Consider the following 14,640-nt stretch of genomic DNA (forward strand, 5'->3'; position numbering starts at 1 on the left):
TTTAGTTTATCACGTTTATAAATAGATACATTCAGCCTCGCTTTCAATTTATTAGAGGAATGTTTTAATGACCTTCTTAAATGAAAACTTTTAGGATAATGACCTTTTTACAAAGCTTGTATCAACTCAATCTGTCTGTCTGTCTGTCTCTCTGGTAAAAGTTTGAACATGTTTTCCTTCTCCCATTTCCCATTCTCGATCAAGTTGAAACTTTGCACAATTATTCAATGAACCTGACAAGACACGAATCAATCAAAAAAGTAACCAATTAGTGAATTAATTATTGGTGATTAAATATTTTGTTTGATACTGAAATAAGAGAAGTAAATGCTACTTAATGAGAGATGTGAATGTATATATGGGTTTGATCCCCTTATTACGTTTCGACACGTTTTTTTTCGCCCACTTCCAATTCTCGGATCAAGTTGAAATTTTGCATAATTATTTATAGGCGATGACAATACACAAATCAATCCAAAAATTAACCACTTAGTTAATCAATTAGTACTTGTTAGTTAATTTTGTTTTATATAGTAGCAAGGGAGCTAAACCCCACCATTTTGAGATCAATGGCAGTAATAAGCGGTTCTTTCCCTTTTTTAAAAAAAAGTAATCTATATTTTCTATTGTTTGTTTAATTGGCTGAGTCTGAGTATGGTACTTCCAAGTAGACTCTCAAACCTTAGACATAATTCATAGGTCGGTTAAGCTGAAAATCTGAAATTATGTATATGGTCATCTCTCTTTCTCTCTGTGGCATTTTACGTCTCGAGAGATCATCTTTTCCCTTTGCAACTTCTTGTGTGACTAAAGAGGCCAATCCTTGATACACTGCTGCGGTTGCAGGTTGGGCATATGTAATCACCCTTCTTTCTGCTTCTGTTGTGTATGGCATCTGCAGGGTCTCGGATATATGGTGATGTCTAATGTAAAAGACTGTGTACCTAGTAGTTAAATACTATCTACATTCTAGCCTTTTGTGATAGACACCATCAAAGATCATATAGCATCTAATCATAGTAACTATATGGAATATTTTATTTCATTTTTAACATGAATTATGAAATTTCTAACCACAGTTTATTGTAATTCCTGTAATGGAGTGTCTTATAGTACATACTAACGAGGCTGAAGTTGAAATTTTGAGCCCCCCTGTACAATGAAAATGTTTTCTTACAGTACGACTAAACATTCATTTTATTTTCTCCAGTGTGCCTTTGCTTAAACAATTGCCTTCGGAAAAACTTGCAAAAATCGCTGATGTGTTAGAATACGTAAGTATGTGTGTTTGTCTCTAATGTGTTAGAATACGTAAGTATGTGTATTTGTCACTGATGTGTTAGAATACGTTAAGTATGTGTGTTTGTCACTGATGTGTTAGAATACGTAAGTATGTGTGTTGGTCACAGGTGTGTTAGAATACGTAAGTATGTGTGTTTGTCACTGATGTGTTAGAATACGTTAAGTATGTGTGTTTGTCATTGATGTGTTAGAATACGTAAGTATGTGTGTTTGTCATTGATGTGTTAGAATACGTTAAGTATGTGTGTTTGTCATTGATGTGTTAGAATACGTTAAGTATGTGTGTTTGTCATTGATGTGTTAGAATACGTTAAGTATGTGTGTTTGTCATTGATGTGTTAGAATACGTTAAGTATGTGTGTTTGTCATTGATGTGTTAGAATACGTAAGTATGTGTGTTTGTCACTGATGTGTTAGAATACGTTAAGTATGTGTGTTTGTCACTGATGTGTTAGAATACGTTAAGTATGTGTGTTTGTCACTGATGTGTTAGAATACGTTAAGTATGTGTGTTTGTCATTGATGTGTTAGAATACGTAAGTATGTGTGTTTGTCATTGATGTGTTAGAATACGTAAGTATGTGTGTTTGTCACTGATGTGTTAGAATACGTAAGTATGTGTGTTTGTCATTGATGTGTTAGAATACGTTAAGTATGTGTGTTTGTCACTGATATGTTAGAATACGTTAAGTATGTGTGTTTGTCACTGATGTGTTAGAATACGTTAAGTATTTGTGTTTGTCACTGATGTGTTAGAATACGTTAAGTATGTGTGTTTGTCACTGATGTGTTAGAATACGTTAAGTATTTGTGTTTGTCACTGATGTGTTAGAATACGTTAAGTATGTGTGTTTGTCACTGATGTGTTAGAATACGTTAAGTATGTGTGTTTGTCACTGATGTGTTAGAATACGTTAAGTATTTGTGTTTGTCATTGATGTGTTAGAATAGTTAAGTATGTGTGTTTGTCACTGGTGTGTTAGAATACGTTAAGTATTTGTGTTTGTCACTGATGTGTTAGAATACGTTAAGTATTTGTGTTTGTCACTGATGTGTTAGAATACGTTAAGTATTTGTGTTTGTCACTGATGTGTTAGAATACGTTAAGTATTTGTGTTTGTCACTGATGTGTTAGAATACGTTAAGTATGTGTGTTTGTCACTGATGTGTTAGAATACGTAAGTATGTGTGTTTGTCACTGATGTGTTAGAATACGTAAGTATGTGTGTTTGTCACTGATGTGTTAGAATACGTTAAGTATTTGTGTTTGTCACTGATGTGTTAGAATACGTAAGTATGTGTGTTTGTCACTGATGTGTTAGAATACGTAAGTATGTGTGTTTGTCACTGATGTGTTAGAATACGTTAAGTATGTGTGTTTGTCACTGGTGTGTTAGAATACGTTAAGTATGTGTGTTGGTCACTGATGTGTTAGAATACGTAAGTATGTGTGTTTGTCACTGGTGTGTTAGAATACGTTAAGTATGTGTGTTGGTCACTGATGTGTTAGAATACGTAAGTATGTGTGTTTGTCACTGATGTGTTAGAATACGTAAGTATGTGTGTTTGTCACTGGTGTGTTAGAATACGTAAGCTCAGGGTTGTGTGACGAGGGAGATGTAGAATCTGTGTAGCAAATGAAGACACTTTCTCTGTTTTTAGGTCATGGTGACCTCTTCTTAGTTTTCTAACTTCTGTGTAGACTTAGACAACCTGACTTCTTCTCGTCGGTCATAAGTCATACTTTGTCTTAATGAAATATATATATACACAGAGACAGAGAGAGAGAAAGAGAGAGAGAGAGGGAGGAAGAGAAGTACTTAGTAGGTCGAAGAAAAGTTTCCTAATAATACATAGTGCAATGCAGTCACTACACTGAAACCTTTTTACTTTGATGCTCTATATAAATTAAGATCGTCTGATCGTAAAAGTTGATTGGGTCATTCGACTTACAAGAAAACAGTGTATGTTATAAGTTATATTAAGTCATCTGCGCTCACGGGATATTTGTCCGGGCAATTTTCACACTACATAAAGCTCTCTCTCTCTCTCTTTCTCCCTCTCATACAGACAGAGAAACTAACATATAGATAGATAGATAGATAGACAGACAGACAGACAGACAGACAGACAGATAGATAGATAGATAGATAGATAGATAGATAGATAGATAGATAGATAGATAGATAGATAGTTTTTCATGTTTTGTAAATTGAACTCTTGACACTCATACAAATTCAATTCTCAGCGCTATGACGTCAATGTCATGCGTAAATAAAACGTCCTCCTCGTCCCTTCCGTTGAAATAAAGGCTATAAAAAGGGAGATAATTAACACAAACCTACAACATAAAAAACGTTGAATCTTAATTTCAAGTTTTCTTAATGCCTTTGAAAATTAAATTGTAAAATGAAATTGAACTCTTGAAATAGCTGCTGCTAATATCAAATGTTCTCATTCTAAAATTATTTCTAAACTTATCCACATGGTAGTCACGATTTCAAGGATTAAAATTCTGTTGTTTGTTACAAACAAAACAAATAGATTTCTCCACATGTTTAGAATAGCTAGTATATGTAATCAATGGTACCATCATAGCACAGTTGGGATTTGGAGGTCATGCCAGGGTTATCATGTGATTTTGTATTTGGAAACCTCAAAAACTAAATAAGCAAATAGTATTATATGTGTGTGTGTGTGTCCATGACTCATGTACATTTCTATTTATGCCCCTGTATATTTTAAATACGTATGATATCGTCTGTATGTTCGTCAGTTGCTGTTTGTACATCTTCTTAACTTTTAAAGGCGTTACTTGACAAGAGAAGCAAATGAACTAGTTTAGTTTGTAAAATAATTGTATTTCCATGATTGCATTAATTAAAAATCAAATGAACATTTTCACTGGCTCATCGGCATTGGTGAACAAAAAAAAAATTAATAATACTAAAAAAATAAATGTAAAAACATATGGCTATTCGTTTGTTCTAGATGTTTCGGATGTTCCTTCAGAGTTGAAGATAATTTACTTCCTAGTCCAAACCTCCCGCAGGACTACGGGGAATGGCTGCGGGATGAGTATGGGTTAAAACTGGATCACAATGGTCATTGATGCCGACGATGACCTGTCAATTCTATTTATTGACTCGCACTCCCAGAATGTATTAGTTTGTGATGTTTGAGTAGTGGATGCACTTTCGGTCTTCGAGCCCTAACTAACTTAGTTACTTAGTTAGTTACTTAGTTAGTTACTTAGTTAGTTACTTAGTTAGTTACTTAGTTAGTTACTTAGTTACTACATTGAAATCTTTGCCATTGATTCACCCTCATCTCCCCCTAAGTGGCTTGAACCTTTGGGGCACCACACATTATATGCCAACCGTCTTTCACCATTCCTCTGTCCAATGGCTGGCCTTACCATCGCCTTCTCTACCTCTCTTTCTTTTTCCTGCTACTGTTCCCTGAAGGAAGGTCTTCACTAGCCTTGTGATACGTCCATAAAGTTTTAGTCAGCAGGTTTGTGACAGTGGTCACAGGTCATCGTTGATCCTGTTTTAATCTTCCTCTTTGTCTTGAAGTCTATGCAAGGGAGAGAATTTCTTCTAGAGCCTCTCAATTCCTTTGCTTATTTCAAATGTACAAATAATGTTTGCATTGCGCAGTGAAACACATCCCACGACCCGCTGGACAGAACCGGCCCTTCCAAACGTCTGCCGAAAGAGCGGACGAGAACTCGACGATTTGTTATGATGCGGCCTCTGGTACACCCCCCCCCCCCAATTTGTTTGGTGAGCGCAGAGTCCAACACTTCAAGGTGACATTGTATCCTCATGCTTGTTTCTTTTCTTTCCAGGATTTTTTCAACGAAAATGAATACATTATTAGGGAGGGAGCCACGGGGGATACATTTTTTATTATCAACAAAGGAGAGGTAAGTTTGATAGGTCAGTGATAGTTAAAACTTTTGCTTTGCAGAGATGAGACAACTGCACTGTAAGACATTGTAACAACATAAACACACTGAGGGGGGGGGTCTTTGGTTGAATAACAAAAGGAAAACATTTGTTAGAGTCACAGGACTAGAGGATCACTGGGCTAGAGAGTCACTGGGCTAGAGGATCACTGGGCTAGAGAGTCACTGTGCTAGAGAGTCACTGGGCTAGAGAGTCACTGGGCTAGAGGATCACTGCTGAAGAGTCATTGTGCTAGAGTCACGGTGCTAAAGAGTCACTGTTCTAGAGAGTCACTTGAGCCAGAGAGTCACTGGGCTAGGGTACAATAGAAAACATTGGGTAGAAAGCTTAAGACTGGAGATTTGCTAAAATCAAAAATGTTCTATTGCTTGTCTTTGAGATAATGTTCTATTGCTTGTATGTGTTCACTTTGAGATAATGTTTTTGACAACCTCGTCACTCTGCATGTAATTTTTGTTATTTCTTTATGCAGATTGTGTATAATAATAATGTGCATTACACATAAGCATACAATAGAAGCATACATTATAAGCACAGAAAATAAACTTTCATATCAAAGTTTCACTTAAACATCACATTCTAACTACATTGCCAATACTGCGCTGATCGTACTAAGACATAATGTAGACATTGTGAACTATTGGTTTTGTTATAAATCTTGAAAGTTTTCAATAATTCCATTCATTAATCGTGATTATAAAGCACTTATGGTGTTGGTGTGAAGTTAGATATTGTGTACAATTAAAACAAAGGATTTTAAAAAATGTTCAAATCACTTTTTTTTTACTCAGCAAGATTTCCTTTGCTTAAAATGTGTGCAGATATACTGAAATCTCACCAAATCTCACCAAAAAAAAAAAAAAAAAAAGTGTAATCCGTGACACTCAAAAATAGGTTCCAAGTGTCAAGTTCCTTGTGGCGGGAAACCCTTGGAGATACAAGCCTGCCGACAGAAATCTAGCCTTTCAAAATCTAATGAAAATAAAAACGCAGCAGAAACTGACCAGATTTTTCAGCCTCGAGCTGCTTCAACTGTTTCCCTTCACTTCCTGATAATTATCGTTACAAGATTTCTCAAGAGAATCGATTGAAGAGATTTTTGACACCACTATAAAAACATGCCAAATAGTAATTGATCCAATATCTTTTTCTGGAACATCTGGTTTTTTTTTTAAATAAGATTTTTAATCAATTTTTTTGTAGGCTCGTTAACAGGCGAATCTCAACGAAACGCAATGGTTTCAATGTCGTCTCTCTCAAATGCAGATACTGGTTTAGCGTGTTGCACAATTTTAATTTAATTCTTAATCGACTCGAACAACTGCAAGGGACTTCATGATAGTGATAGATATGCACTCTGCATCTGGTTACACAGGATTAACGAAGAGAATTAGTTTCAAAATGAATTTTTTTTTGAAACTTTAAAAATCAACGATAAAAAAAACATCCGACAGGTGGCGAACTTCTAATTAGCACTCGACAATAGATACTTTATCATTTTCACTTTTAAAAATAAATCTAAAATGTTGCTTATTAATGATATAGGGAATGAATATAGAAATCAATTTAGACAGCGCAATCTACTTTAATACTTCCTAAATATTTGCCACTTTCAACTTTATAATAGAAGCGCTACCAAATTAAAACTCCTTGTTCCCGGTCATTTCAGAAGATCAGCGGCATGATCATAAGTATTGTAATCAGCCTTTGATCATTACGTCATTACGTGATAATATTGACGTCCCCTACTTCACATATAAGCACTATAACTAAGTACACACCCAGATTTACAATATGGGTAGTTATTTACATATAGGATTATATTTCTGAACAAGATTGAAAAAAGGTGGGGGGGGGGGACATTATAAGCACTATAATAACATGCCAACAATATCAACAAGCATTCTAATTAAACATGTTTAGATATTAGATGAAATGGGGGCTTTAAGTCAATGACGCAATAGCACAAATTCATAATGTCGAAGAAAAATTTTTTAAATTGGGGATGAAATGACCGGTGTTGAAGTGACCAAAGAAGAAATGACCGGTCACCTAAAACTCTACAAAAACTGCAGGACTTCTATAGAACCTCATTGACTAAAAGAATCCTGAGTAATCTACATTGTGACTTCCACTTCAGTCTCAACTGCCTTCATATCCATTCCTTTTCTGCTATGGTCTTTATTGTTACTGTACAAGTGTCCTACTCTCTTGTCTTTATTGTTACTGTACAAGTGTCCTACTCTCTGGTCTTTATTGTTACTGTACAAGTGTCCTACTGTCTTGTCTTTATTGTTGCTGTACAAGTGTCCTACTGTCTTGTCTTTATTGTTACTGTACAAGTGTCCTACTCTCTTGTCTTTATTGTTGCTGTACAAGTGTCCTACTCTCTGGTCTTTATTGTTACTGTACAAGTGTCCTACTCTCTTGTCTTTATTGTTACTGTACAAGTGTCCTACTGTCTTGTCTTTATTGTTGCTGTACAAGTGTCCTACTCTCTTGTCTTTATTGTTGCTGTACAAGTGTCCTACTCTCTTGTCTTTATTGTTGCTGTACAAGTGTCCTACTCTCTGGTCTTTATTGTTACTGTACAAGTGTCCTACTGTCTTGTCTTTATTGTTGCTGTACAAGTGTCCTACTCTCTTGTCTTTATTGTTGCTGTACAAATGTCCAACTCTCTTGTCTTTATTGTTGCTGTACAAGTGTCCTACTCTCTTGTCTTTATTGTTGCTGTACAAGTGTCCTACTCTCTGGTCTTTATTGTTACTGTACAAGTGTCCTATTCTCTTGTCTTTATTGTTGCTGTACAAGTGTCCTACTCTCTTGTCTTTATTGTTGCTGTACAAGTGTCCTACTCTCTTGTCTTTATTGTTGCTGTACAAGTGTCCTACTCTCTTGTCTTTATTGTTGCTGTACAAGTGTCCTACTGTCTTGTCTTTATTGTTGCTGTACAAGTGTCCTACTCTCTTGTCTTTATTGTTGCTGTACAAGTGTCCTACTCTCTTGTCTTTATTGTTACTGTACAAGTGTCCTACTCTCTGGTCTTTACTGTTGCTGTACAAGTGTCCTACTCTTTTGTCTTTATTGTTGCTATACAAGTGTCCTACTCTCTGGTCTTTATTGTTGCTGTACAAATGTCCTACTGTCTTGTCTTTATTGTTGCTTTACAAGTGTCCTACTCTCTTGTCTATATTGTTACTGTGCAAGTGTCCTACTGTCTTGTCTTTATTGTTACTGTACAAGTGTCCTACTGTCTTGTCTTTATTGTTGCTTTACAAGTGTCCTACTCTCTGGTCTTTATTGTTGCTGTACAAGTGTCCTACTGTCTTGTCTTTATTGTTGCTTTACAAGTGTCCTACTCTCTTGTCTTTATTGTTACTGTACAAGTGTCCTACTGTCTTGTCTTTATTGTTACTGTACAAGTGTCCTACTGTCTTGTCTTTATTGTTGCTGTACAAGTGTCCTACTGTCTTGTCTTTATTGTTGCTTTACAAGTGTCCTACTCTCTTGTCTTTATTGTTGCTGTACAAGTGTCCTACTGTCTTGTCTTTATTGGTACTTTACAAGTGTCCTATTCTCTTGTTTTTATTTTTACTGTACAAGTGTCCTACTGTCTTGTCTTTATTGTTACTGTACAAGTGTCCTACTGTCTTGTCTTTATTGTTGCTGTACAAGTGTCCTACTCTCTTGTCTTTATTGTTGCTGTACAAGTGTCCTACTCTCTTGTCTTTATTGTTGCTGTACAAGTGTCCTACTCTCTTGTCTTTATTGTTGCTGTACAAGTGTTCTACTGTCTTGTCTTTATTGTTGCTGTACAAGTGTCCTACTGTCTTGTCTTTATTGTTGCTTTACAATTGTCCTACTCTCTTGTCTTTATTGTTACTGTACAAGTGTCCTACTCTCTTGTCTTTATTGTTGCTGTACAAGTGTCCTACTATCTTGTCTTTATTGTTGCTGTACAAGTGTCCTACTCTCTTGTCTTTATTGTTACTGTACAAGTGTCCTACTGTCTTGTCTTTATTGTTACTTCACAAGTGTCCTACTGTCTTGTCTTTATTGTTGCTGTACAAGTGTCCTACTCTCTTGTCTTTATTGTTACTGTACAAGTGTCCTACTCTCTGGTCTTTATTGTTGCTGTACAAGTGTTCTACTTTCTTGTCTTTATTGTTGCTGTACAAGTGTCCTACTCTCTTGTCTTTATTGTTACTGTACAAGTGTCCTACTCTCTTGTCTTTATTGTTGCTGTACAAGTGTCCTACTCTCTTGTCTTTATTGTTACTGTACAAGTGTCCTACTCTCTGGTCTTTATTGTTACTGTACAAGTGTCCTACTCTCTTGTCCTCTATTGTTTCTGTACAAGTGTCCTACTCTCTTGTCTTTATTGTTACTGTACAAGTGTCCTACTCTCTGGTCTTTATTGTTGCTGTACAAGTGTCCTACTGTCTTGTCTTTATTGTTACTTCACAAGTGTCCTACTCTCTTGTCTTTATTGTTGCTGTACAAGTGTCCTACTCTCTTGTCTTTATTGTTACTGTACAATTGTCCTACTCTCTTGTCTTATTGTTGCTGTTTAAGTGTCCTACTCTCTTGTCTTTATTGTTACTGTACAAGTGTCCTACTCTCTTGTCTTTATTGTTACTTTACAAGTGTCCTACTCTCTGGTCTTTATTGTTGCTGTACAAGTGTCCTACTCTCTTGTCTTTATTGTTGCTGTACAAGTGTCCTACTGTCTTGTCTTTATTGTTGCTTTACAAGTGTCCTACTCTCTTGTCTTTATTGTTACTGTACAAGTGTCCTACTCTCTGGTCTTTGTTGTTGCTGTACAAGTGTCCTACTCTCTGGTCTTTATTGTTGCTGTACAAGTGTCCTACTGTCTTGTCTTTATTGTTGCTGTACAAGTGTCCTACTCTCTTGTCTTTATTGTTGCTGTACAAGTGTCCTATTCTCTTGTCTTTATTGTTACTGTACAAGTGTCCTACTCTCTGGTCTTTATTGTTGCTTTACAAGTGTCCTACTCTCTGGTCTTTATTGTTGCTGTAGAAGTGTCCTACTCTCTTGTCTTATTTTTACTTTACAGGTGTCCTACTCTCTTGTCTTTATTGATTATTGTTGCCTTAGAGATGTCAAATGATTATTATTTAAGGTGATGTTGCAATGATCAATATATAAGTGGATATCTAAGTCAATATCTAAGTGAATATTTAACTCCATATTTAAGTCCATCTCTTGGGTTCCAGGTGAAAGTTACACAGATGATAGCTGGTCAGTCAGAACCTAAAGAAGTCAGGCGGCTTAAACGTGGCGACTACTTTGGAGAAAAAGCTTTGCTAAGGTCAGTGGTGTCGAGTAACCGCTCAAAATGGTGCCATATAATTAGTTTGTGAGGACTTGAGACCGTATCGTTAGGGATAATATAAAACTGAAAGAATGGAGAATGGTAAAAGAGGCGAAATTTATTTTATCCTAGTCTTTAAATCTGTGAACGTATTTGTGGTAATTAAAGCGACAGATTGTCACAAGGGACAACACTCAGGGCCCTGAAAACACATGAAGGTCTTGACATTGATGTAATGATACTAAGAAGAGATCGACAATAAAATACTCAGTGGTCGAGTGATAGAGCAATCAGCTTGAAGCTATAAGTCTCGTATTTGAACTCCATTCAGATCGAGAGAGTACCTGGCATTGTTTGTTTGGTTGGGCGTTCCGTTGATCGTATAATCATGTGTTCAAATTTGACCTTAGAAAAGGAGCTGGTCTATAATTCGATAGAATTTGTTGAACAGTTCTCTTGTTCTCTTTATAGTAGAGCTCTACAGTATATCAGCATATATCGTTTAAGTACGTTATCTTTGTCTCGGAGATTATATTCATTTAAATAATAATCCATACATTCAAAATTAATATCATGTTACACGTAATAAAGAGAAACTAAAAAAGATTTACTCTTCTAACAAAATTAGATAAATTGGCAACACGAAAAAAAATAAATTTCCTGACCTACTTTAAAGCTACAATTGTACAAATGACAACATTTCAAGTCTTAAGACTTTCCCCTCGCAAATAAAAATTAATATATCCATTATCATTAGTCATACAAACTAGACATAGATCTAGCTAGATCTAGACCTAGTTTTAGATCTAAATGTAGATTCAAGATCTAAGTCTTGGTCTAGAACTAGATCTAAGTCTAGAACTAGAGTTAGATCTAGGTCTATATCATTATATCTACTAGATCTAGAACTAGATATAGAATCTTGATATAGAATCTGCTATATCTAGACTAGAACTCGTATGAATTTAGACGTTTAATCTTAAAATTACTAGACCAAGGGTCCTAGGCCAATGTTATGATCATGAATCATTTTTAATTTACATAAATGATTTACCAAATGGACCTCATTCACCAATAGTAAATAAACAACATTTACCCACGTGATTCTATATATCTTCTCTACAAATTATGTAATCCATAGTGGCTGTCACATGATGCGTATTTTTCATTGTTTTATTAATATTCTGACGTGACTAAATGTTATTTACATTTGGTGACTGAGGTCCATTGCATTAGTTCAGGAACAAAAGTCAGATTATTTGTGCAGACAATTTCATACTATACAGAACAATAAAAACAACACAAGATACAGAAATTTTACAAAGAGAATTAGATGAATTAAAGAAATGGGAATCAAATTTGAACATGTCTTTCCACCCAGAAAAAAATGTCAGTTATTAAGAGTAACAAAAAAACTAAAACAAATTAATTCCACTTATCTTATTAATGGTAAACCAGTAACACAGAGTAACATAATACCTAGGTGTTATAATAAATGAAAAATTGTCATGGAATCCCATATTGATGAAGCTTTCAAAAAATCAAATAAAGCATTAGGGTTTATGAAAAGAAATTTCTATAAATCAAATAAGAACATAAAACTAAAATATTATTTAACCTTGGTTAGGCCAATAATAGAATATGCATCCTCTGTTTGGGACCCCTCAGCTCAAGAAAACATTAAGAAACTGCAACAGACACAAAATAGAGCAGTGAGATTCCTAACAAACGAATATTCACATTTGACTAGAGTAACACTTTTAGTAAAATCACTAAATTTAGAAAGCCTTCAGCACAGAAGACTTAAAAGTAAAGTAGCAATTATACATAAAACACTGAACCATAATCTTCAAATACAAAAACAAAATTTAATCAAATACTCAGAAAGACACAAAGTTAAAGGCACATCTCTCGTTCCATATGCTAGGACAAATTTGTACAAATGTTCTTTCTTCCCTAGTGCTATTAGAGCATGGAATGGGTTTCCTGAGCTAGCCAGGAAAACCAGAGACTAGGGAAAATTTAGGTCATTGGTTAATAACTTAATATGCATGACTAAATGCATGACGCGTAGGACGTAATCATCTTCTTTTTTGATAAGATAAGATAAGATAATAGTAGGCCTTTTGTTACCGGGTAATGGTGTACTAAGCTGTTCGTATCCGATTCATTTCTTAATGTGATACTATTGTTTACATAAAAATAAATCTGCACCCCTAAGCTGTCAGAAGATAAGTTATTGCCATTAATAATTAAAATTTTGTTCTAATTATCAATACATATAATATATATATATATATATATATATATATATATATATATATATATATATATATATATATATATATATTTATATATATATATATATATATATATATTTATATATATATATATATATATATATATATATATATATATATATATATATATATATATATATATATATATATATATATATATATATATGTGTGTGTGTGTGTATATATATATATATATTATAAATATATCTAGATCTAGACTCTATTTAGTCTTATTTAGACTATAATGAGGATATGTCAAAACTGCGCGCTATAAAAGTAATTCATTATTTTTTAAACTTATAACTAAAAGGAAGTTTGTGTCAAAATTCTTTTTAAAAACAACATTAGAATCAGTATTCTATTGAATGAGTTAGTTAATGAATGGAAAATATATTTTATAATGATCCATTGACTCTTTTACCATTGTGACCTAAGATGCAATTTTTTGTACCAATGCGCAAATTTATGAATGAAGCTTGAGTTATTAATGAAGAAGTCCGTGACCTTTTAAAAAAAATTTACCTCCCCTGAAGTATTTCATTGAAAAGTGGTATAATTTTTTGAAAAATCTGCTTGCATATATAATTTTAAAAATTAGATGGTTCTCTTTGGGAAAAGAAAAAGTAGCCGTTGCATTAGAACTTTGAATGATCTAAAATATCATGATGTCCGATTTTCATTTTCTCTTCTAGTTTCTGAGATTTAAACGGGACAGACGGACAGACAGGCCACACAAAACTAATAGAGTCTTTTCTCCTTTCGGGGGCCGCTAAAAAAAGGTGTTGAACTTGTGATTTAGGAATAACCAAAGGCTGAGACAGAAGATTTGTTCCCTAGAACATTCTCTCCAGAACAAAGATGGTGTTCTATATTAGCGCTACTAAAACAAACAAACTTCTATTTTCTTTTATCAAGTAAAATAAATAAGAACATTTAAGATAATTTAAACAAAATGGCACAAAATTTCAACACATTCATGGCTAGCAGACGACTGAAATGGAAAGTAGAGCGGTTGGGGGGGGGGAGAATAATGAAAGTGATTTGTTGCCTCCTTTCTATTCCCTCATTTTTTAGGCTAAAATTCATTAAATTTACAACCATGACGCAACTTCCGGTCTAAATTAAATCCGTTGCTTTTAAGAAAATCGCGTCTTTTTTTTTTGTCTGGCTCCATTTTGTTTTTGTGTTCAAAGTGACTGGGAAATGGTTGGTTTGAATGTCTCTATCAGTTTAACCTGACATCTCCTTCCAACAGTCGTCTGCAAACTCTGCTGTTAGAAACGGGCTGTTTCAACTTCTGGGACGAATATTAATCAGTAATGAATTATGCATTACGCCTACTTTTTTTTAAGAATGAATAATTTATTTTTGTTCCTTGAGTTCTTCCACGTCGTATTCTGGAGTATTGTCATTTATTAATCAGCAACACAATCCCGTAGTCACATTTCTTGCTTGAGAGCTTTCATTGAACTCAAGGACGCACTTTTGGTGTGTGTTTTTTTTATATTGTTGTGACTTTGAAATCATATTTTAAAATGTGGGCATTTCCTGTTTTTCCAGTGAGGACAGAAGAACCGCCAATGTGATAGCACTGCCCCCTGGCGTGGAATGTCTGACTGTAGATAGAGAGTAAGTGTTTTGACACCTTACAAAACTGTTTCTACCTCTCGATTATAACTGGTAAATAAGATAAATATAAAGGTAGGCCCTAAGAATGTTCTAATGGTTT

The 14,640-nt window shown here is 34.5% G+C and overlaps 1 protein-coding gene across 14 annotated transcripts in view; it reads left to right on the top strand.

Moving 5' to 3' along the window:
• The window catches only part of LOC106054487 (cGMP-dependent protein kinase 1-like), a 275,978-nt gene that overhangs the window by 211,310 nt on the left and 50,028 nt on the right, over positions 1 to 14,640 (top strand). For all 14 annotated transcript variants that reach the window (XM_056020546.1, XM_056020547.1, XM_056020548.1 and 11 more), the window contains exons 7-10: positions 1,211 to 1,274; positions 5,156 to 5,233; positions 10,514 to 10,608; positions 14,472 to 14,540. In XM_056020546.1, the coding sequence (XP_055876521.1) occupies positions 1,211 to 1,274; positions 5,156 to 5,233; positions 10,514 to 10,608; positions 14,472 to 14,540 (306 nt within the window). The remainder of the gene's footprint in view (positions 1 to 1,210; positions 1,275 to 5,155; positions 5,234 to 10,513; positions 10,609 to 14,471; positions 14,541 to 14,640) is intronic.

This window comes from Biomphalaria glabrata, chromosome 2 (genome assembly GCF_947242115.1).
Source record: "Biomphalaria glabrata chromosome 2, xgBioGlab47.1, whole genome shotgun sequence".
Classification (NCBI taxonomy): domain Eukaryota; kingdom Metazoa; phylum Mollusca; class Gastropoda; family Planorbidae; genus Biomphalaria; species Biomphalaria glabrata.